At 38.3% G+C, this 25157-nt stretch overlaps 1 protein-coding gene across 2 annotated transcripts in view; it reads right to left on the minus strand.

Annotated features, from left to right (window-relative positions):
• Positions 1-25157, minus strand: part of NAV3 (neuron navigator 3) — a 258103-nt gene that overhangs the window by 41763 nt on the left and 191183 nt on the right. For both annotated transcript variants that reach the window (XM_065743241.1, XM_065743240.1), the window contains exons 13-20: positions 24536-24674; positions 20982-21252; positions 18188-18893; positions 16194-16682; positions 8372-8413; positions 5900-6060; positions 4273-4461; positions 1934-1986 (exon numbers count right to left, since the gene is read on the minus strand). In XM_065743241.1, coding sequence (XP_065599313.1) covers positions 1934-1986; positions 4273-4461; positions 5900-6060; positions 8372-8413; positions 16194-16682; positions 18188-18893; positions 20982-21252; positions 24536-24674 — 2050 coding nt within the window. The remainder of the gene's footprint in view (positions 1-1933; positions 1987-4272; positions 4462-5899; positions 6061-8371; positions 8414-16193; positions 16683-18187; positions 18894-20981; positions 21253-24535; positions 24675-25157) is intronic.

Below are 25157 nucleotides of genomic sequence, written 5' to 3' on the forward strand. Positions count from 1 at the left end.
AAGTGAATCACGGCTCTTATACTTTCAGAAGATTTGATAGTGATTGTCTACCTTTTATCTTTCCACTCCACTTTTTCCCCCATCTCCATATTAATTTCTGAAAATGTTTACATTTTTCACCGGATCAAAGGGATCAAGAATGAGAAATTCTGACCAAAACTATCCCTAGAGCTCAACTCTAGTAATTCTAGCATACTAATTCTTTCCTTGCCCTTTTCAGATTTTTCTGTAACATCTATCATTCCGCCTACGTGATCCAAGATTTAAAGAGCAAGGCTTAGCTGCAACGTGAATTTACAGCCAGAAGTTTCAGAAGCTATTCCACTGGCTTACAGCATTAAGTTGGATAAACAATTTAAAGTTTGCTTTACAGGAAAATTATCATTCTCTGAGGTTCAACTAAGATTCTCAGAACACTCTGCAATCTTTAGTGATAGACAATTACATACATTGAAAACATTAGTAAAACCTTACTACAATGCACACATCAGAAAAGAGATATTTCAAAAATACAGACATATCAGGTGCTGAACGCATCTAGTGTCACTTCATAATTCAACTTCTACCACCCATCAGTTTCAAAATATTCTTCTAATTCTGACAATAAACCTTCAATTATAATTCTGGAATTTCCCCATGAAAAATGTGCATAGCATCTCACGGATGGGGAAATAGCAGTAAAGATTTTTTCACTACCAAAACAAAAGCAAGAAGCTTTGCTTTGTATGTTAGTCATGTCTCATATGCAGACAGCTTGTATGCACACTGCCCCTCAGATAATTCAGATCTGATCACTACTGGAATTCCCTGCAACTTTACTGCTAAGGCCTAGACAGAAGTAATGCACATGTACCAACATTTTGGACATGTCCCTGTACAATTAAATGCCTTTTACTACTAAAAAGAAGTAGGAGAGGCACCATTGTGGTGGACGTTAGATTATTCTACGCATAGATGCATCCCATTTTCCAGGCTAACATAAGTTAAGTATGGAGACAGAGCTACCAGCTGTACAAGTGGTACAACTGCATCAGCCTACATGGGTTTGGTATTCACAGGCAAGAACTAGTGCTGGCCCAGGGTACAGGAGCCCATGTTATTCCAGGGAGGGAACAGACACTATTCAACACCTGAAAATGTAGAAAGGAGGAGACTGTTCATGAATGCATGGCACAGAACAGGTGTGACTACATCACGTAATTCCCACTGGCAAAAAGGTTGTAAAACAGCTGTTTCTTATTAGCTAGGGACTGGAGAAACTTGTTTAACTCCTCCCATCTGGATGATTTCTTGTTAGCAGAACAACTGGAACAACAAATGATGCAGAAGAAATAAAAAAAATACTGAAAAAACAGTAAAAGAGAAATAGAAAATATCTTCTGCTTGAGAAAGGAGAATACAATTGATGATTACTTAATCTAATTATCTAACTAAGATTAATGACTTTGGAAATAATGTCACTGGAAATAATGCTGTCATTTTCAACAAAGATGAATCGAAATGTAAACTGAAAATTATATCTCCCTTATCCTGAATCAATCTTGTGTTTTTAAAGTGCATCTCGAACAGTAACGTGACAAAAAAACTTTGTAAACTGTACAATTAGAAAAATAGCTTGAAAATTATCAGAACCACTCAACATTATTAATTACAACAGCATAAAGTCCCTCCTGAAGTGAGAGTTATAGATTACTACCTTCTTTCAAGCTTTCAGAATATACAGTAGGGGATTTTAAGCAGTTTTATGTCAATCACTTAAAAAGACTGAAATAGTGTATATTAAAATAGCATAACAGTAACATCAACATTGAAAATAAAATGTCCCTGCATTACTGCATTGCAGTTGTTTATCCTTCTAAACCTAAACCTAAAGTTTTATGAAAAATGAACAGGAACAGAGGCAGGCAGAACTCTGTAAAATGTCAATACTCACCGTAGAGTAGAGAGACGACGTGCTGGAGACAAGTGATAATGAGGACCCATGCACTTTAAAGAAGGAAAATATAATGAAATATTGTGAGAACAGAACTCCCCCAATAACTCAGTAAGCTCAGTAAATAAGCATCTTTTTTTTTTTTTTAAATGAGAACCAATTTTCCACAAAGAGCAGTTATTAACAGCTACCAGTATAGAAAAGCTATTGATATTTTCTCATTTTTTGACAACAAATCATCTTATAACTACACTCTATATAGAAACCAGAAATTGAGTTATGTACCTGTCCAAAGCTGAGCAAAGTGATTTTTAATAAGAGACTATCCTTAGCAAACCAGTTCTCATTCCCTGGGATGAACTACCAGTGTTTTTTCAGTTGGTTTCCTTCCTGAGCACAGCACAGACCAATGCATGATGGCATTTGTAGTTTCTGTGAAGGGGCTATTGCAAGATGTGGTGATATACTTCCACTAATCATCAGAAGAGTTAGTCTCTAGAGCACTGAGTGAAGATTGAAAGACTTGACCTCAACAAGCTTTTCCTGACCTTTCTGAAAATGGGAAGTAAAGACAAAATAGCTGTGACAAAAGAGCCCCTTCTGCTGCTGGTGACTCTCCTGAGAATAGACACACTAATAGGGAACATTGCAGGAGATATTTATCACTCAAATATTTTTCATTTTTGTTTCACAAGAAACGTGTTTAATAATTATGCACTGCTCTCGTTTGGTAAATATACTATTTTGCTTAAAGAGCTCCCTGTCTGACATACAGCTGCATGCCAAACTGACAATATAAATTGACAAATCTAATTTTGTAGCTGCGTTATTATTTACAATGATGTGGTCATTACTGAAGTCCTGTTGCTCTGTCTAGCCCTGATTTTCAGCCTCTGGTTTTAAACTCTCAGCTAAGCTCCTATTCTTTTGCACTCAATGGTGCTGCGCATTACCAGACTTGTTTCACTAAAACCTTCCTTAGAGTTACTATCTTAAATAAAATACGTTTGTCCTTCCAACAGTATAATTTAATGCTTAGCCCTAATGGCCATGAACTACTTAAAACTGTTAATAACTGCTGCACAGACTTCCATTCAGTCAGGTTGATCATGGTTAGCCACTCCAGCTGGATATGAGACATGATCAGTGAAAAAGCTGTCATCAAAGTTACTGATGACAGATCACTGACATTCTAGATTTAACACCTCCTTTTCTATGCATAACATTTTGTCCTGCTTTCTCTTTTATCTTTCCACCATTATTTTTGACAATTCCCCTAATCCTCAGCAAAGGGTGCACAGCCACCTCTGTCCTTGAATTATGAGATACGCTTCTGTGCAGTCAGACATCCTCTCTGTACTGACAACTCACAGCTTAAACTGTCCTGCACCCTACTGCTAGTATTACATACCCAGATGTCATCCTGACATACAATCTAAATTGCAGAAGAAGGAATAGGAAAGTAGAAGTGTTATTTGTCTGCTATTTCACCCAGCACTTCTTTTTTCCTCCTTCTGTCTTGACTACAAGCTTTGGGGATAGAATGAGATCTTTAATTTTCTTGTTATAAAAATCATTTATATTGTCATCACTTAGCAGTAAGCAAGAAGGAAGAGATGATGTTCTAGAATGAAGCACCATTAAATTTTACATTTTTAAAATTAAAATATGTGAGAACTTTGTACTTAGGGGAATTCTGCAAATGATCAGATTTAACAGAAGTGTTAAGCAGAAGAAAACGTTATCAAGCATTTAATTAGGACTTGTTAAATGCTCTGTGGTTAAAAAAAGAGCAACAAAACCAAACCAATAAATAATCTTCAAATTCTAGGTGTTGTACATTGCATGAGAAATCAGAAAGACTAATATACAAAAAGAAAGTAGAAAACAGAGGTCAGATTAAATGGAAAAGTTTGATTCAGAAATTCACGTGTTCAATGTAGAAAATTGCAGGGAAGTATGGAAATTAAACAACAAAAGAAAAAGGAAACGCACAAGTAGGACTAAGAAAACATGGAATCACAGTTAAGATATACTCAGAGGCTTCAAATTTGGATGCAAAAAGAATAAAACAATTTTCCAAGAGTGGCTTCCTTTCCCTAAAAATTTCTGTGTCAAAAGTAATGTTCACATATAGGTATGATTATTCTGTATTACTATAGAAATAACTATCTTTGCTGCAGGGTAAAGAAGTACTGTGAGTCCAGCCCAAAACAACACAAAGTAGGTTTCACAAAATTCTTTAAACTTCCATGTTGTAGAAGAAATATTTTAAAAGTTTACCACACTTTGATGGTTCTGTGGCCTATTCAATGAGTCAAATAATAATTCAGTCTTACCTTCTTCCATACTGTCTCTGAATGAACCTGAATGACTAATTGCACGTGGTCTCTCTTCTAAGGATGTAGCACTTCCACACAGTTGGGAGTCATCATACAGATCAAAAGAAGTGTCTTGTGCAGGGATGCTGTTTGAACGCATCATACTGGGTCCAGGAAGGTTAAACTGAGACAGGTTGGTTGGACTCACTGGAATACAAAGCTTTATTAATGAAGTACAATTCCATTAAATGAATTCTGGTTCTTAATAAAATTGTAACGAAGGACTGGCATGGTTATGTTGACTTCACACTGCTGATAAAATAACAAAATTCATTTACTCTGATATCCAAAGCTATCACAGAAAGGGGAAGCAGATTATTTCCAAGGAGATGGAGTTGCATGGAAGTATTGCTGAAAAACACATGTAACACTAATGCTGGTGTCTGAATAAACTTGTTTCTTGTTTACTTTGACGCAGTGCCTAGTAAAAATAGCTGTCTGTCTAAGTTCTATTAAACCTTGTTTTTGGATATTCAAAACGTGCTTGAAGTTTTGTTGTGAAAACGAGACATTCAATGGGGCTATGATAATGCTAAGTAGAGGACATCAACAAAATAAACAGATCCTATTACTCTCTGATGTGAGTGCAAGAACTATGAACAGAAAGAAAAGGAAGATAGTAAGCAGAAAATTGATAGAGTGAGAAAATCACTGCTTAAAGAGCACTGTGTCTAAAACTACTGCAAGTATATGGAAAAAATCCAAAGTAGTGGATTACATAGGCAGCATCCAATTTCATTTTCAAAATCAGCTTTGTTCAACCTTTATTCCCCATATGTAGTAAAGACCAGTATTTTTAAGGGTGATCAAATTGCTTCTGAGTGACTGTAACTTACAAATGCCAAAAGCTGTGACAGAGTGACAGAAATATGAATACTTCACAAGCTGCAGCAAATTCCACAGTAAGGATCTAAAATACTGTGGCTCACTGTGAACCTAGGTCTGTGTCTAGTGCTGTAAAAATAAAAGATTTTACATAAATCATTAAAGAAAAAATAAATTTGTTAACAAAAATAGATTTGGGTTGTATTAACTTGAAGAAAGATCCAGAAGAATTAAATCTAAATCTTGACCTGTAATCAAATAAACCTAAAGTGTGACTCATATCCTGTAATACTATATTGACTAAGGATAGGACACTGATTGCAACCAAGGCAGTTGTAGTGAGGTCCAGATGACTGCATTGGAAAGACTAGAAAGACCTGCCTCAAAACAAGCCTGTTTACAGGAATTAAAATAATGTTTAGCATCTGGGTTGAAATCCACTAAACTCACAGGAAAGAATCGTACTACCTCAGATAGGCTAAAAGATAAGTAGGTCTGAGTTAAAAGTTAATTTCCAGCTGTGCCCTGGATTGCCTTCTCCTTGGGCAAATAATATAATTTTTTTGCTTTTTTCTTGTAAACAAAATAAGAAGTATTCTCATCTACTCCATGAACAATGCTATCAGTATCTCTTTATTAATGAAGTACCAAAACGTAGTGATAGAGATTTTTAGAATTATTTAACAAAATAAATATGAACGGTTGGATTTTATGATGTTATTCTGAAATGGGAGAAACAGTGAAGGGAAATAACATTTACCCAGGTTGGAAAAGTGATATTTTCCAGTTGCAGATGCAGACATAGCTGAAGGAGAAACAAGTGGGGACTGACTGCCAGTGTCCTGCAGGCCTCCAGTGGAATGGGAGCGTAGCCACTCCTTGCCTTCTTCCTGACTCGTCTGCCGGGATGATGGAGTATATCTGAAAAACCACAGCTGACAAGCTCAAAACAATGACAAGGTGGTGGTTTAGAAAGAAATGAATATGACACAAAAAGCCTTCACCAGTTATAGAAAAACAAACCCTTAGAATGCATCTAGTTAGTCAAGTGATTACCATCAGGAATTTTACCAACGTGATCTTTACTGTCGTACAACACAAAAACAATTACAAGGCTTGAAATCCCTTCTGATTCACCCCCCTCCCCGAAATAGCATTCCCCTCATTTTAAGAAATATAATGATAAAACCATAGAAAGCAGATAGCTGACAGGAAAGAACTTCAAAGTTAAAGGAAGTGTATAGGTTGATGCAAAAGCTCAGAAGCTGCATGTCTAGAATGGGCAACGGACAAACTAGAAGCCAAGAAAGGTGAGTAGCTGCTTACAAAATGACACCTGCCACATCACATGGGCAATTGGTTAGATGAAAGGAATGAAACAAATCAACAGTTTTGAAAAAGCAGTTTGCATTGGTAACAACAATCACTAATGTTCACAGTTATGGTCTGCTGCTCTGAATGCTACTTGGCACTGTGTCCTGCCCCAAACTGCAGGGAGGGAAAGGGACAGGAAAAAATTGCAATTAGCAGAAAAAACTATTGGAAAAGAAGTCTGGAAATCAAATAATTCATCTACTGCTTCCCATAGTAATCCAATAAAACCTGTACAACTACCACATGGGCTAAGGAGAACTGGCAACTCATTGCTTCAGTCCTTAATAGCTGAACTGGAAGAAAGGCAATTCCAGCAGTGGTTAAAAAGTAAAATGTGCAGGCAGAATGGGTCTTAATCAAGAGATTGTTTTCAGCAGTGTCTGCAATAGTTTGCTTCACTCAGCACAGTCGCCTGCTGAAAAATGAGCACGTTCTTCACCACTGTCATGAGCCATCAGTGTTCTCCAAACAGCAGAGCTGAAAAGGCTTTTGATATTCTGGCCTCGGGCCTATGAGGCAGGAGTATTTCTGCTTAGAAAGCAGATTGAATGAACATGCAAGTTCCCATGTTGTGCTTGGGGTTTTGTGCAATATTTTAAGGCATTAAAACATCTTGTCCTGATTAAATATTTACTTCCTTTCTTCTTTCAAAAATTAGCTATGATCTTTGCCTCTAACTGCGGTATAGAAGTTACCCAATGGTTATCAGATCAGAAAGATGGTAAAATAAGAATTCAGGATCTGGGTTTGGTCTGGGATCTCTGTACATTAAATCAGTCTGACAGTTCTTCTAGGATAACTGATCAGGCTTGCCTGCCTGTAAGTTGTTTCTGCATTTCACTTTCAGCTTTCAGCCACCATTACAATCTGTCAGCCACAAACCTCAATCATTGCATTGTACCCTTTCAGGGTCCCCTTTATGCCTCTTTCATATCCTCCACCTTTTCCATTCTCTCTCAATCCAAAGTGATTGTTTTGGGATAATGGGAAATTTGATTAAATACTTTTAAAGAAAGGATTTTGCAGAAGAGCAGAAGGTGCTACCTACTGACAACACTTTAGTGCAATCTTTAAATTTAATAAAATACTCTTTTATAAAGAACTCAAGAGATCTTAGCTGTGCAGTTTCAACAACTGGAAGGCTGTAGAATGTCTCTGTGTGTATACATATACCTTTGCTTGCCAAGTCCACAACCTGGACTAGGGCCATAAAGTGCCATGCCTAATGAGACAAGATAAATTATATACTGATTCCCTCTTTTAAACATGGAGCACAAAAGAAAGCAGATAACTTCTGTTTTTTGTGTTGAAGACGGCTCTAATTAGTGGGAAATAAGTAGCAGAACTGGACTCAGTATTGCTATGTACGTACCAAGAAGAGTAACTGGAGCAGAGATCATTTTATACCTAGATAAAACAACTAGTGTTTTCTGCATTTACCCTTTACTAGGTCTTCAATTCAGACTGCAGGAGTGTTTGTGTTTAGAGTTCAAGTTCAGATCCACCTCTTAAATTTTGTTTTTCTCAATGTTTCCAACAAAGAGTCCCACTGAATTGCAAAGGTATCTTGCCTTTTCATTCAGTCTCCAGGATTGAATATCTCTTAAAAATCACCTCATAAGGAACCTATCCTTAATTTTACTCAATTTCCAATATATATCCAGAAAGGATATTTATGCATTAGCAGACTTGGATAAATGAAATCCATTGTTAAAATCCACAAGTTTTGGTTTGAATCTTAATACAAATAACTCTGTTGGGTACACAATCAACAAGAGGAGAAAGAAAGGGAAAGACAGAGTAGGAAAAATTACAGTAAACCAGAGAAGTAGCAGTCATGCTCAAAAAATATATATACCTTAATCCCTTTTTGGGTAGTGTATTTCTGTCAAGGTGCATGCTGTTAAAACAAAAAAAATCCCTAAGGACATATATAGACATGACTGTCCAGAATTACAGACTTTAAAGGTCTAGATATGGGTGCAAAACAAAACATCATTTAACATTTTTAATAAATCCCTGACTCATGGGAGGAGACAATAGAACATGTATTGTCACCATTCATTTTTCAAATAGGCAAGCTCTGAGCTGGGTCAATAGTAATTTGGAGACTACCCAAGTCATAAAGAAGTCCTTCCTTATAATTTTTATCCTTCTTGCAGCTTCACCCCACAATCTGTGCAAGAATCATATGGTCACAGCATGAATCTTTATTTTTCACAGTTTCCTATGATGCACCAACAGTTTTTCAAAAGAAATGAAGGTTGTGGCACCTGCTAGGAGACAGCATGGCCTTGCCAGAAGCCAAATGACAGCTCAGCTTGAAGAAATACGTGCCAAACATACAGACCCTCAGCTTTCTGTTGCTGCAGGGCTCACATAGCTAAGTCATGTTATGGACAATGAAAAGTGGCACTGTGGCAATGCTGTTACATATTCATGCACAAAGATGGCAGAGTGGCTGATTATCAGAGATCTATGGTTGGCATTTTCCTAATTCAAATCCCATCACCATTACAGAGCTGTCTGGAAGGGCACTCACTATCTTTCCTTCAAACTGAGTGCTATTTGGGCATTTCCTCAAAAAGACTTAGAAGATCAGTTCCTGACCAGTGTGGGCTGAACTTGTTATCATTAATTAAATGTGGCAATGTTTTTTTCCCTTAAGAACATAAAATAGTCTCACCATATGGATTAAATTACAGAATGGCTTTAAGAAGATTTCTGTATTACATATCATAAACACATCCTGAGATCAACAGTAATTTAGGTCTATGCTTCCTATCGAAGAAGACTCTCACAATATTACTAAAGGTCAGTTTCTATTGCACGAGGGATTCTGGGTATTTTCATGTCACTACTTTCATCAAGGTAGGTAAAGGCAGTAAAATACTGTTGGAGTTAACATTATGGTCAGTCTAATGGCAACAAACCACCTTTAGCACCAGGAACACTTACAGGCAATTTTCCTAGTCAAACAGGGCCTTATTCTGCATGGGAGAAAGCACACTGAAGGAACATAGCAAGATCACAGAATCACAGAATTGTAGGGGTTGGAAGGGACCACTAGAGATCAAGTCCAACCCCCTGCCAAAGCAGCTCCCTAGACCAGGTTGCACAGGTAGGTGTCCGGGCAAGTCTTGAACATCTCCAAAAAAGGATTCTCCACCACCTCTCTGTGCAGCTGTGCCACTGCTCCGTCACTGCACTGTGAAGAAGTTCCCACACACATTTGTGCGGAACTTCCTATGCATCAGTTTGTGCCCATTTCTCCTTGTCCTCCTGCCACACAATGCTGAGAAGAGTCCGGCCTCGCCCTTTTGCCTCCCACTCCTTAGGTGATCTGATCCACTAAGGATCATCCTTTTTGTACTGGTAAGTCCAGAACTGAACACAATACTCCAGATGAGGCCTCACCAGGGCAGAGTAGAGGAGGAGGATCACCTCCCTTGACCTGCTGGCCAAGCTCTTCTTAATGCACTCCAGGATCCTATTGGCCTTCTTGGCCACCAGGGCACACTGCTGACCCATAGGCAATCTGTCATCCACCAGGACACTCAGGTTCCTCTCTTCAGAGCTCCTCTCCAGCACGTCATTCCCCACCCTGTACTGGTGCATGCAGTTATTCCTTCCTAGGTGCAAGACTCTACACTTGCTCCTGTTAAACCTCATCTGGTTTCTCTCTGCCCAATTCTCCAGCCTGTCCAGGTCTTGCTGAATGGCAGCACAGCCTTCTGACATGTCAACCATTCCTTCCAGCTTTGTATCATCAGCAAACTTGCTGAGACTGAACTCTATTCCCTCTTCAAAGTCATTGATGAAGATGTTGAACAGCACTGGATCTAGCACCGACCCCTGAGGAACACTGCTAAGTACAGGTCTCCAACTGGACTTGCACCACTGACCACAACCCTCTGAGCTCTGCCAGTCAGCCAGACCTCAACCCACCTCACCATCCACTCATCTGTTCCACACTTCATCAGCTTTCGTTATAAGGATGCTGTGGGAGACAGTGTCAAATGCCTTGCTAAAATCAAGGTAGACTACATCCACTGCTCTCCCCTCGGCCACCCTTCCCCTTCCATCATGGAAGGCCACCAGGTTGGTCAAGCATGACCTCCCCCTGGTGAACCCATGCGGACTACTCCTGATAACTCTCTTCTCTTCCAACTGTCTGAATGTCAGTTTTGACCCAGTGGTCCAGGTGAGGACTGCTCTGTCAGAGTGAAGACATCTTCAGCATTTTGCTCCTGAAATAACTAACAGGAATGAAGAACAGTTGGTAGAAAGAGATCATAAATATGAATGCATGATTCTTGTATTTTTTAGTTCTTTACAGACAAGAATGAAGCCTTGATATTCCTTTATGTATCTTTATGCATCTCTAAATTTCAAAACAAATTAACACAATCATAAGAAAAAGAGCTCCAGAAAATATTTCAAACACCCTAGCAAACATTATATTTTCTAATATTTATTTAACTCAAAGTCCTATATGTCTAAAATTAATCTATATCTCATTACCTAAAAGTATGGGAGTCAGTCAGTGCTCCTTCAAAGCAATCCACATGCCATATGTTTAAAGAAGTCATATACACTGGTTAATAGTACTGTAGTGTTCTTCTGAAAAACTTTTGAATTCAGATGCCCAAATCAAATTGAGGTGAATACTCCTAAACATAAGTATGGAATTATTGCGACTGCATAAAAGTGAATATATAAAACATTTATTTTGCTTCCTAAATATACCAAAATTTATGAATGTGATCTTAGATTTTAGCTAGTTACATGAAAATATTAGCCAGGATCCTATGTAATTATTTATTCAGACTTGTTTGTTTTCATGTATTCATGAGTTTCATGTATTCTATGTATTCAGGCTGTATGTTTTTTTGTGTATGAAAACATTATCTCGAAAAAGAGGCTACTGCTACAGAAACTGTACCTTTAGTAAATAGAACTGAACTGTAATGTTCTGTGGTCCTATTCGGAGACACTTCCATTCTTGCCCAAGTGTTCTAAAGACCTTTAGATTATACAAACAAAGAAGTCCTTCCTTTCCCAAACGAAGCACTGATTTCATAGAAATCCATTTCTGGCTCAAAAGAAATTGGAGCTCACAGCACTATTAAATAAGGCTGAGAATTTGCCACTCATCCTGACGTTTTTCTTTGCCATGTTATTTGTTAATATCAGTCTTGCAGGAACATACTACACATAGGCCTAAATTATTGATCCCACCATATATCCATTCCCTTCGTCTGTTTTGTACTGCTGAAACCACCTGCAAGTTCTCTTCAGAGAATCCAGGTAGTCTTACAGTTTGTGGTTCTCCTTCCTAGGTGCTGACTCCAATAAGGGAAAGCCAGACAATGGCCATAATGCAATAGACTATATTCCTACATGCTATATTTAACTGTTGCAGAGCTGCTATGGAATAAAACAAATTACAAGCTAAGGAACACTGAGGGTGGTCTGGGACGGGCTGGGCCAAGCTGATATGGGACTTTATAAAAGAGTTTATATGACTGGCGAGCACACTAGAAAATCTGATGCATGATGGACAGTTTCACGCCTTTAAAATCACAATAATCAACTCTACAGGTAATTCATAACAACTGAAAGTCTTTAAGTGCTTAAATGGGTTTCAGCGCACATTCATGGTTCTCAGAAGTGAACCACATCCTAATGAAGTAAACCAAAACAAACCAGGCAGTAATTAGAAAAAACTTCCAATTCTACTAATCTTGAAGTGCAGACATTTTTGCTGATGGAAAATTGCACAGTTAATTCCTGTATTTCTGCATTTTGTATGCATCTGTTGCTGAATCATTAAGATCAACCAGACACAAAAAAGGCAAATCTATAGTACTCAACAGCAATTAAGTATTAAAACTATTACTAGTGATGAGTAAACATGGAAAATTTTGTCAATTAAAGCAGTGTTATCTCACCAACTAACTCTAGTTGAGAATTTAATTTTATTTTATACAAAACTCTCAAGTATTTTAAACTCTCTAAATTCATGCAAGCTGAAATATAAGTGCCCTCCCAGGTAGTGAGTTATACTGTAATAATAATAGAAGTAGACGTATCTAAATAAATGCTGCTAGTGCAAAACTGATGGAAGCCCTGAAGGAGATGCAAATTTTGCTGAAAAAGCACTTTTTCAGTATTTACTGATCATATTTTCTACTTATTGCAACACAAAAATCCTCATGGAATGACATAAAATTTGGCTGGAAGAGACTTCGATGCTATATCAGTACAGCAGTTGTCAGTAGGCCTGCATTTATGGCACACCATTGCATGGTGGCTATCCTGAAGGTGTATGGGCAGTGTCCTCCAGAAGGTCTGAGACCTGCCAGGTATGCATGAGCACATGTGGCAGACACCTTGTAGACTCATTATCTCTAGGTCAAGTGACTATTTTCTCTAAGGTAGCCAAGGGCTACTGTCCTTAGCAGGAAACCTGTTCCTTGAGGTTTTCATCTCATTTTCTGTGTTCCTTCAAGTTAAAACAAATACATATTGCTTTAATTTTTTGTCCCAAAGTCTTCAAGCTAAAGACTTAGCAGGAAAAAGTAGGATGGGTTAACTACTTTCTAGGTCTTACACAGGGACTGGAACTAGACGTTCTTTCAACCCATGCCATTCTATGATTGTATGAATACATGATACATCTATTTATAAATCACGGGGAAAATGTTTTATCCCTCAGAAATGGCATTACAACTCTCTAGACACTGCTTCATCATTCTTTGTTTTGTATTTGTGAAAATATATCCTGTCTTGTTATATCTCTTCAATCTAACAAATTAGTGAACAAATGCTCACTACTCAGATAACTTTTTCAAACTGGTCAAGCACCTTACTTTATTCCTTCATTTGCTTTTGAATATCATTTGAAACAACATCTGAAGATTTACTAAATTCCAGATTTCTTACCGTAGCTACTAATTCCTCTCCTTTATTCACAAAGCCTAGAATTATTTAAAAGGATGGTAATGACAAACCTCATGCTATCTGTTATTTAATCTGTTTTAACGTACTCTGTATCTTTCCAAGGACATGAGGTCAAGGAGGCCTTGCCCACAGTTGCTTCCATCCCACCCTTCCTGCTCACTCCCCTTACTCTGTGGATGCCCTTTGAAATCTCTTCTTCAGACTCAGAGACTGCAGGAGCAATTCAGACTCTGTCTGAAGCAGGGAATTGAAAAGTTCATCAGGACTAGTGAAGTGCAGATCTCCCTAAGTCATATTCATCCTTTTCATTCCTCTTTAGCATGCGTGCCATTAGTGATGCTTAGCTATCAAACCATGATCAATAATTCAAGAAAGGGAAAAAAAAAAAAAAAACTTCTTTGTATCACTTGTTATTAGCTTTCTCTTCTCTTTTACCTTTTCCTATTCTTTCGCTCCACAGAAGGCATGCAGCTTGCTAGTTCTGTCTCTTTTAGCTTTGGTCTTTCTGATCATGTCTCTACATTATGTTAGCATATCTCACTGTACAGACTGTTAATTCAGTCTTGTGCAAGCTCAAATGACCTCAGGAAAAGAGTCTACAGATAATCTCTTATGCTTTGCCAGAATCCAACAAGTATCTAAAATACACTCTCTATGTAACATGTATCTGGATGCAGACCTATCTAAGATACTATCTGGGTTCCCTCACAACAAAGGAAAAATGATTCAATGTTTTGCAAAATACATTTGCCTCTAACATTGCAAACAATGCCTTTGTTTCGTGAAAATACTTTCCTGCATGAAGGGTTTGCATTATAAACTTCTTAGAAATCACACATCAATTCTAAAATGCCTTTTAGAAAAATAAAAGTGTAAAAACTTTACTGTGACTATAATTCCAGAATGAACACCCTTTTCTTGAGGTACATATACTAAGGCCTGATCAATATGATAAATGGTTCTCTCTGGATATAACCACATTATCCCCATACAGGCAAATCTGAAACTTAAAATATTGCCAAAAGCAAAGTATTTGGAACCACTGAAATTAAGTCACTGAACATAAAGGATTAGTAGCAGAGGTTGCTCAGGAACGTATGCCAAACCATTAACATTTCAAATGTGATGTTTAACATCCTCTGCATAAATACAGTCTTCAGCATAAATTCACCACTCTTCCACATCATCTTAATGATGTCACCATCCATATATCCAGTAGTAAAAATTAGTGGAAGTTTTTGTATCTAGATATTAATAAGTACTGTTCTGAGAAATATTTGGTTGATGGCACACAATGCAAATTACTATTAGAAAAATTAAAGGCACAGTGCAAGTTATGAATCACTCATGTATCAGTGTACTATTAATTGCTAGACCGTAGATTATATTGGTACATACATACATAGTATATACCGTAACGATGTTAGTTAGAGGTGTGATTTGAGCTGATACAGTAATAATTATGAAGGTAACAGAAGAGAATGAAATGTGTGGAGAGTTTCCATCTAGATTTGACCAAGAGTTATCTAGGGTTTTTTTGTTTTCTTTTCTTTTGATTTTTTTTTTTCATGCTGCTTCACTGAAAGTGAAATCTTTCCATTGGAAAGGACTGGTACTGAATAATCTCTGTTTTAATACAAAGGAGAAAAGCTCTTAATTGTATGTTTTTGAAATGTACAAAATATCTTTTATTTCTTTTAAATAATTGTGCATTTTCCAAGCAACTACTTTTAACCTTAAAATGTTTTAAATATTTCTGACTCAGAATAATTTTCTTTTTTGGATAAGATGCTACTGAAATATTTAATATTGAATTTTCAATCCTCATGTGACATAAGAGTTTCATTTTCAAATCTTGGAAATTTTCAAGGGATGTGAAAACTACTGACTGCCTATCAGCTTACTTTCTCTCCTTCATGAAACTCAAGTAAAAGTTCCACAAAAAAAAAAAAAAAAAAGGTTAATTTAAAAAAAAATCTCTCAGGGAGGATACACCACTTTGTTATAACTTAAATGGTAAATCAAAAGTCTTTAACAGGGCAAATGGGAAAACCCCTTCTTGTTTTTGTCCACCTGTTCCAGACACTTTCCAGGATTGTGCTTATAGTAACAGTCCTGCTTTGTAAGCAATAACCCTGCAAGGGAAACTACATTTTAATGTCTGTGTAATGATTATCAGGTAAGAAAAAAACTGTCAGGGCTGGATATTTCAGTATAAGACTGTGTGGTCAGATGAAGGCAGGGAACCTCCAGCTCTGCCTCTGCACCGTGCTCATGGGAAGAAAACTAGTGGGGTCCCATGCGTGGTGCAGGTTTGTCAGCTGGGAAGCAGTGAGACTGCTGTGGAGCTGCTGAATGCTGGAAGGGCAGGCAGGGCTGGCATGCAAGACTCATTGTGTGGTCCTTGAGATAGGTATGCCTTTAGTTAAGCAGTGTTCCCTTTTGTCTGGTTCTTCTCCAGAACAAGAGAACAACAACAAAAAAATCTCAGTGTAGGAAAAAGTGCTTGCAAAACCTCAAAAGGCAGTTGATTCCACATCCAATGCCTGCAATAGCTTTGAGTTTTCTTCTTTCGTTCCTTCTTTACACATAGGACTAGGCTGCTAATTAAACAGTGTCCCTTTAGAAAAACAGATGCAGGCTTCAATTTTTTTGGCTCCTGTCCTTTTGCCTCTCACTGGTTTTGTGGTCACTGTATCTACAGGCAAGCTCACCTTTCCGAAAGAGTAGATCTGACGCTTCCCGTCCTCATGAGCAGGCTCTGAACCTCCTGAGTGCTTGTTGTCAGTCCAGAGAGAGAGCCATGATGGCTAAGAGGAAGGTCAATAGACTCGGAACTGGTGTGCAGGCTAGTCATGGACTGGTAACTTGGTGTGTCCTTACTGCCCGCTGAAGAGCTGCTCAGGTTTGCAGCCCACACAAGAGCACCTGATGTGAAAGAGTGCACTGAGGCAGGACTGGAAGCCAAGGAGTGACTTAAGCTTACAACATCTGCATTTAAGTCCGAAGGTTTACTGAAGAGGGGGCTGCTGCTACCACTTTGCCCACCTGCACTGCCCATGCTGCCTGTGCCCGAGGATGGCGATTCCAGGCTGCCTTGCCGTGCCAAGGTGGTACTAGGGCTGGGCATTGCCGATGTGGGTTTCACACCTTCAGTACTGGGTGCAGAGGCAGCTTTACCACTTGCCTTGGCACCAAACAACCTAAATGTAAAACAAATAGCTTTAGAGAAACTGATAGCCACATTAAACATTCATGGCGTAACATCCTAAGAGCCAAACGACACACTTTTAATTACTGCTACTACAATCATGCCTACCTAGTTGTTCAATGTCATCTCAAAATTAAATTCACTTAACCATATTGTAATAATTAGGGTTCGTTTCAATAGCAACAGCTCTCATTTACTCCTATTCAGATGTGCTCTTTGGACATGCAGACCCTCCCAAAGAGGGAAAACAAGCATATTTTTGTCTTATTATTGCATGAACAGATTACACTTTCACCCAAATTCAGGAATTTAACATTCCCACAGTCATTAGGCTTTTAAACCTCTTGCTTCTCAAATCTGCTAAAATGATTGCAACAAACACTGGCAAAATCCTTCACAGTTTAACAAACATCTATCTGAGTATTTCTGTAAAATTTTCCTTTATTGCTCTTGTGCACAGTTCCTTGTGTGGTCCTCGGTCACATAGTAACCCTTCAGATAGAATAAACTGCACCATAGCTAAACGTGCCCTATTTGTTTCCAAGGGCAGTCCTGGCAGAGTTGCGTTTCACATAATTGCTCCCAGTAATTATACAGAAGAAAATGTCCACAGTGATGATGAAATAGCCCCCCAGTTCTCTAAAACTGTTGAAATAAAGGCCATGTGATGATTTAATGTCTTACTGAAAATGTTTTAAGCTGTAGCTAAAGTGCAGCTCATAAATTAATGAGAAATAAATGCAAAGCTTATTGTGATGTGAAATATGCACGGCTAATAATGTAAGAATCTGTTTTACTTATTACCAAACCCACAAAATCAAGCTGCAGCTCCTTCAGTAGCTGGAGATGCTGTTTCGGTAACTCGCCACCAGAAGGCAGTCTTGGCTTTTTTTTCCAGCAATGGAACTGCTTTACCTAAAAGTGCATACTGATTTACACATTCCAAAACGTTACAGTAGGGCATCTCCAACTGAAATTTATAGTTTTGATTAATGTTTATGAAGAAAGGTGTAACAAAGCTGCTTGGATAATGAAACTCTTCTAGATGGAGCTGCTGACAGCGTACAAGAGAACACTTTATTAACCTACAGAGCTCATCATTTCTCTGAACAGGCTACGCCACCCGTTCAAGTGACAAAACATGCCTTAATAAGGTGTGTCCTATTTGTGGATGTATCAAAATATTGAGAAAGAACTTCTCATGTGCCTGAATGGTCAGTAAGAACTTATTCTAGCTTTCAAACTCTCACCATGAGAATGTACTTAAAATCGTCAAAGCTCAAGCAATAGCCATGTCACGTCTGGAGAGGTCTTTAGGCCTAAACAAATCTGTTGTCAGAAGGAGTATGACCCTTTTTCTCTCTTTCTGTATTTGGTTCTCTGCTTACAGGAAAACATACTCTGAAAAACCTTACTGCCCAGTAGCTGCTTGTTTGACACTTCAAAAATCTCTCCTTTATCTATAGCAACTCCGGGAATTTGTAGAAAAGCACATACCTTCGAAACGTGGGTGATGCGATATCCGGGTACTTGGATCCTGGCTGCCTAAGTCCCGGTGTGCCTGAGGCGCTGGCCGAAGTTGGGCTGGATTTAGGGGAACTTGACAGTGAGACACTCTCAGAATCAGACACGGCCACTTTCTCCTTCTCCTTATCCGTCTGGTTGATGGTGACAGGACTGGACCTCCCAGACCCAATCTTGCTTGGCTCTCGCAGTTTGGTGGCGGCAGCGCCTGCAGACTTGCTGCTGACATTGGAGTCGATGCTGCTGGTGCTGGAGCGGTGTCCACCTCTGCCTGGGATCCCGCTGCCACTGGACTTAGACGGGCGAGGCAGGCTTCGATACTGCAGTGTTGTCTTCGAGTTCATGTGCAGAACGCCATCATCCTGATTCTGGGAACCATCTAAGCTTGTCTTCCGTCCCGCGTTGGACTTGCCACCAATGGCTGAGGATTTGGGCATTTTTCCCAGAGTTGCCGATCCACTTGTGATAGTCGCTCCACTTGTGGTGATTATGGTAGAAGATCCCATCCCAGACTTCTTGAATCCAAAAGACCCAGTAACAGTTGATCTCCCAATACCGGAGGGAGGCTTCTTTCCTTCATCACCACTGCTTTTCCCTGCATCTGATGGAGAGCGCTGAATGGAGGCTCCTTTCAGAGGAGTTTTCACTTTTTCTGAAGCTTTTGCATCGTCTGTTTTTCCTATATAAAAGTATATTTGAAAAGGTCACTTGTGTTTGAAGCTGAAATGTCTCCAAATCTAATTTAAATGCTGTGTGATTACAATTTCAAAATGAAAAAGTAAACAGAAATACCGTCTTAAAAGAGCAGATCCATTTAGAACTCTTCAGTTCTCCATAAGCAGTCAGGATCAGATACCATACTCCAAAGAAAGCATTGAGTATTACAAGTCTGAAATTCTTTCCAACTTTATATATAGCAAGAAAGTATAGATGTAATACTCCAGGGTGGATTACAAAAAAATTCATTTTCTGCTGATTTGATTTTCTTTTTCTATTAATAGGATTTTATATGTAAGAAATATTATCTGAAAGTAAAACATTACATGTAATTAATATTTCCTTATGAATGACATTAATTATGAATGTAGAAATTAATGGCACTTACTGAGTTCTTTGGTTTTCACCAATTGCTCTTTTAGCTTATTTCTAAATTTGTTCTTTTGTAAGCTACAAAAATTACCAGAGAGATTATGTTGTCATGGTATGAATCTTCTTGATCTATAATGATATCAATTATGTGAGTTAATAGTCTTTGTTTGATCCTTAATGTCTTTTCAAGATTTCTGATTTTCTGAGAGGCTCTTCCATTCTGACTACATGCCTTATATTCCTACATAAAATTATCGTGACTTTCAGAAAGGTTTAAATAAGATACTCTCCTCCATCTTAAAAGAAAATGGCAGACAAAAACACCATTTCTGGTCTAGTCTGATTTATCTTTAAGCATCTACTGTATGTACTTAATTAGGCCCAAATATTTAGCATAACAAATTAATTCATATTTAATTCAAATGATTACAGAAGTTTTGGAGATAGATGACCTGATTTTTCTTAATGAACTGAACTCTAACAAAGAGCAACACCTCCAAGTCGGAAATAAATCCAGTCACATATTTGTGCAGTGCATGTTATGCCATGCAATGGCTTTCACACACCAGGATACTGATGAGGCTCTTACACTGTGAGCACACAGGCTTATCAGAACATGCTTAAGAAATTGGAGCCTCTGTTCTGTGTTGTATGGTAGCTACTTCAGTTAAATCTTCAACAAAACAGAAGACCTGGGAAACTTAGCTTGGAACGTGTCTACCCTGGTTGGAACTCCTCATTTAACTGCTATTACGAGGGTGTCACTGCTGCAACGATATGAGCACTGACTGCTGTAAGGATCCCGAGTGACCTTACAAGATCAGAGGCTGACTAATAGCAGTTCTAAATTGCAAAGAAACAAAAGTAGTTCACAGTGAGTTCATTCTGAGAAGTTCCTTCTCAGTTACCAGTACAACTGAGAGTTAATACACACTCATGAAGTGTTTCATCAAGATAGGACAAAAGTGCTAGAAAATGCCCTACAAAGGATTGTTAATACCCTAGTAAAATGATATATTAGAAGGTATTAGTATATGGCTTCCACCAACTTCGAATTTTTTGCTACAAAAGTAGATCACAAAAGTGACTACTACTTCTGAGATGCTTTTCAGAAGATAAGAAGTCATCTAGAACAGAAGGAAGTTTGTAAAATGAATAGTTTACAATTTTTCTTAAAAATGGACTATAAGATACCTACAGTACACAGAATGTGACAATTCAGGTTTAGTTCAGAAACACTACTTTTGAGACCCCTGATTTGACCTTTAAAGGTTAAAACTTTTAAACTCAACTTTTAACCTCTTATGATTTCTACACATATGTTCAGTATAGGTATATCTCTTCTAGAGAAAAATGACAAGGCAGAAATGGGTCCAAAAACTGTTTAAGAATTCCCTGGTAGATATTATGTACTTCTATGATAATAAAACAAAATGTAATCACAGCTTACATGTTCATGTTTGATTAATAACTTATTAGTCTGCAATGTAGCACATAATCTTGGTTTAGAATCATTTATGAGAATAAAAATCAATACACTTACAGTTTTTGATGTCTGCCACATGCTTATAACATAAAAATTCCTGTAAAAATTCCTTACTGCTTATAAGTAAAGTCAAAGTATAAAGCTTAATTCTTAATTCTTAATTCAGGAAACTGAACTACAGAAATCTCCTACCCGGGGTCTTGAGAGCACTGGTCCCTGCTTTGTGCCTGGACTGAGTGGCTCCTACTTGTGTAGTCATGCCTCGCCTCCAGGATCCTGTCTGTGAGAGGGGTGCTTTCTGCCCCCCCTTCTCTGACTCTTCAGACAGCCCCGAGGGAAGGCCTTTCCACTTGCCACTGCTGTCTACGTTGCTGTCAAAATCTTCCTCTGGTTTCTTCAGTTCTTCAGTGCTGCCCCAAGTTTCACTGTCTGTAACTGAGCGCTTCTCCAAGTCTGTCTTCAGCTAAAAGAGATTTGTATGGGAAATGGTCAGTTTTAGCACCTCCAAAACTTGCTGATTTAAGACCAGGGAAGGGAGAAAAGTAAGTGTGTTGATGTATTTGAACTGAGGGATGCAGAAAACTCTCATCTAAAATGGTAGCATCATGATCTGAAAAGTAAAAACATTCCTATTTTGGGAAGACATTTTTCTTTTTTATTCTTATTTTCAGAATAATTAAACTCTCCCCCTCATAGATAAGCTGGCGTGAAGTAAAACATAATTTATTCTCAACATCAGCTGTAACACCTCATTTATTATCATCTGCCTATGAATTTCACAAAAGAATCACTGTATTGAAGGGTTTCATGAAAAGCCTGATAAAGACAATTCCTAAAGAATTCCTAACCTAATTGTGGGCTGCTTTTTTGCTTTTATTTACCTATCCAAACCTTCTGCTGACCAAGTTAGAATGACTGCTCCAGCAGCACTGATTATGCTGTACCACCAGTGAGAAAGCATAACATCTCCACTAACATTATCAGTTCTGCAGCTGATGGCTTTTCCCCACATTTGTCTCCCCTAAGCCCAATTATTTTGAAGAAACCTGCTCTGGGTGCATCAGCCAGAAGAGCAGCTTTTGTAAGCAGTACCCCACCAGGAGGGAAGGTAACCAGCTGGGGTCATGCTTGTTCAGAAACTTCAGAAACTCAGATCCACGTAGAAGATCCTGGGAGACATAACAGCTGTGGCAGTTGCCTTCCCACAGCCCCCGCCAGCAGAGGTGTGCTGCAGGGAGCAGCACAAAAAGCAGCCACCATACCAACTGCGGAAGTGGCTTAAATAAAAATGCCAGACTGATCCTACCTCTGGTGTTGAGACTTGCTGTCTCTGTGCTGATGGTCTGCTTGCTGTAACCCTTTATCCTCTGTTTTACCAAAGCTTCCTTACCTCAGTCTCAAGCCTCATTGGCATATCATCACCTCAGCAGCCTGACCTTTTTCCTCTGTCTTTACTTTTAGTCTGCCTACATCTCTAACAAAATCGGTGCATCAATCAGGTATCACTATTCATTGTGTGACAGCCCGGCCCCCACACAGCCCCTCTAAGCAGTCCTACAAACTGGATAGTGATCAGAGGAGAGCTATTTATTATTCCATGTTACCGCAACTCCTCCACAGAGATCCCTCAGTTGTTTCATAGGCACTGCTGTCATAAGAAGGATTAATACTGATTAGATGACCAACAGAATAATCAGTTATTGTTTACACATTTGTCATTTAAAGCACAGAAAATACAAAAAGCTCTCAGCACTCTCAAAATTTCATATCTGTTTTGGAGAGGCTTGAACATATTTTGGGTAAGGAGTGTTGGGAAAACAGCCTAAACAAAACTTCTACACAAATATTACAGAGTACTTCACAGGGAGTTTTTGTTGGTGCTATTTTCACATGTGTAATGCTCCCAGAATTTTTCTCATAAATGAGAGGCTATAAACACATAGCACTACATTTCTTTAAAGTAATCCGCATCATTTACAAGGAATGACAAGAACAACGCTTTTTAGGAGCCTCTTTTCACCTTTATTGGACCCCAAAAGCAATGTTAATCCTGTTTTAGTATGTAAACAACAACAAAATATGCAATGTAAGCCTCAGGATATAGCCAGCCTGCATTGTTACAATCATGTGAAGATGGCAAAAGGGACCTCTGTGTTACAAGATTATGTCCTGCACCTGGAGAACAGCTGGCAAAATCCTTAAACACTGTGATTATCTCAGCTTCTGGCTGAGCCAGTCAGGTTGGAATACTACTCTGCTTTCTGATTAATCTGTTTGATGTGAAAACTTACAAAATTCTGTTTCTAGCTTTCATAACACAATGCAATGCTGGCAGGAAAGCAGTGTTTGAAAATGTCCTGCTTTTATGTTAATCACAGAAAAAATTGCAACTAGTATGATGAGTATCTAGAAGATGAGTTCACTCAGAAACCCAGGAACAGCTGAATGATCAGTCTGAGATTTCTCAGTGATGATGATGACGGTGCAGTGGAACAAGTAAGCCAGGACCCAGCTGGCTGTCACCGTTGGTATGAAAAGAGAGAAGCAGATCTCCATTTAGCAGCCATAGGAGACCCTGACTGGATGGGAAAGCAATGGCAAAAACTGAAAAATGCTGGCACATGTGAGTACCATCTCATGAGTAAACTATCAGCCTGAAATTCATTTTGGAGCTTCTACTGCAGATTAAAGTAATCTTCATCCCCAAAGTAACTACTCCTCCATTGTCTGGGGGGAAATAACAAATGTGTTCTTCTCATATTGACACAGTCTGCCATAACATACATCTACAAAATAGTTCTCTCAACTCCAGGCACTGGCTGCCTGCAAAAGTCTCTATGGAATTCAGGGTGTCAGTCTTGGGTCCTGGATTTTTGACATGAAATCATAGGAGGCAAAAACTTTTCTCCTGCTCTGAGTTTTCACTCTTGAGGTTCCTTGTTTATAAACAGAAGATGCCATATTATTCTAGTGGGACTAACTCTTTCCTTCATCTTTCTTGATTTTTCATGAACGAAGTCCTGTAAGCAACCTACATCATCTGTTTTTATCTCACTAAATTTTCAGGGTAGCTGAAAAGAAATACAAGGGTGCCTGGCACAAAAGCTTTACATCATCTATCTATCTATCTATCTATCTATCTATCTATCTATCTATCTATCTATCTATCTATCTATCTATCTATCTATCTATCAATTTATTAATCCATCTATCTTGACATCCAATCAACCATCCACCTATTTCTTCATATACTTATTTACATACACATATATTAGTATCATATATAAAGCTTTATATAAAGCTATATAAATTTCTCAGAACTCTATTTTGACACTATGCTTTGCCAGCTTTCACAGTGTTGTGCAAAACTTGGAATAAAAAAATCAGTGTTTGTTATTTAAAGGAAAAAAAAAAGATTAATTATGAATCAAAAGTGACAGAGACCAACAAATCATGGGCAGAGTTTCATCTGCAGTAGGGAACCAAATCATTAATATTTAAGAGATAGTTAAACATTTAATGTTTCCTTGCGGAATTTTGGAAAATATGATTGGACAAGACTTCAAGACATGTATTGGTCCATATCCCTGTTTACAGTACAAGTTAACAGCCAGAGACAGGGCCTGAGCAGACAGAATATGAATATTTCACTTGTTTTGGAAGCATTGTTACTAAAGCTTCTTTGTTTGTTTTAATACTGCACACCTGACTGACGTGGCAAGAAATGGTAATGGAAAACTACTTACCTGGGCATGTGCATTCTTTCTTGAAGAGGCTGTTATATTGGAGTAAGAGCTGACAGATGAGGTGGTGTTCAAATCATCTGTGCTGAGGTTGTCAAGAGTGTCACTGAGGCCACTACTAACTGAGCTGCTGTCATCCCAGCTGCAGTGAAAGAAGTACATCTACTTTACATACTGTGTATCAATAGTAAGAAAGCATCTCAAAATCAGTAGACACCATTACTTATTTTTCAACAGATTTAACAGAAAATTTTCAGTACTGTTTCCCAATGTACAATGCATGTTAGTTTTCAGACCTTAAAATTAATTTTTCACTCACTGACAAGTGGTTGCTTGTTCAATTAATGAACAAACAGTTGCCTTTTAAAAAATTAATGTCAGGTCTAAGCAAGCAGGGTAAGTCATTAAAACAGGTTGTTCCATGCTTCATTGCAAACACATTCAGTACACTAGCAGGGAAATCCATTAAACCTACCTGTTATTGCTAGCTAAATCGTTATTAATAGTTTGGAGGAGACCTGATGGATTTCCAGGCTACAGAAAAATTGAAGGAGCATCTCTTTTGCAGCCTAATCAATTGTCAGTAGGAAACCAGTATTTCCAAAAGTTTTATTTTCTAATTTTA

This window comes from Cyrtonyx montezumae, unplaced genomic scaffold (genome assembly GCF_038088225.1).
Source record: "Cyrtonyx montezumae isolate F1298 unplaced genomic scaffold, pur_monq_1.0 scaffold_3, whole genome shotgun sequence".
NCBI classification, from domain to species: Eukaryota; Metazoa; Chordata; class Aves; order Galliformes; family Odontophoridae; genus Cyrtonyx; species Cyrtonyx montezumae.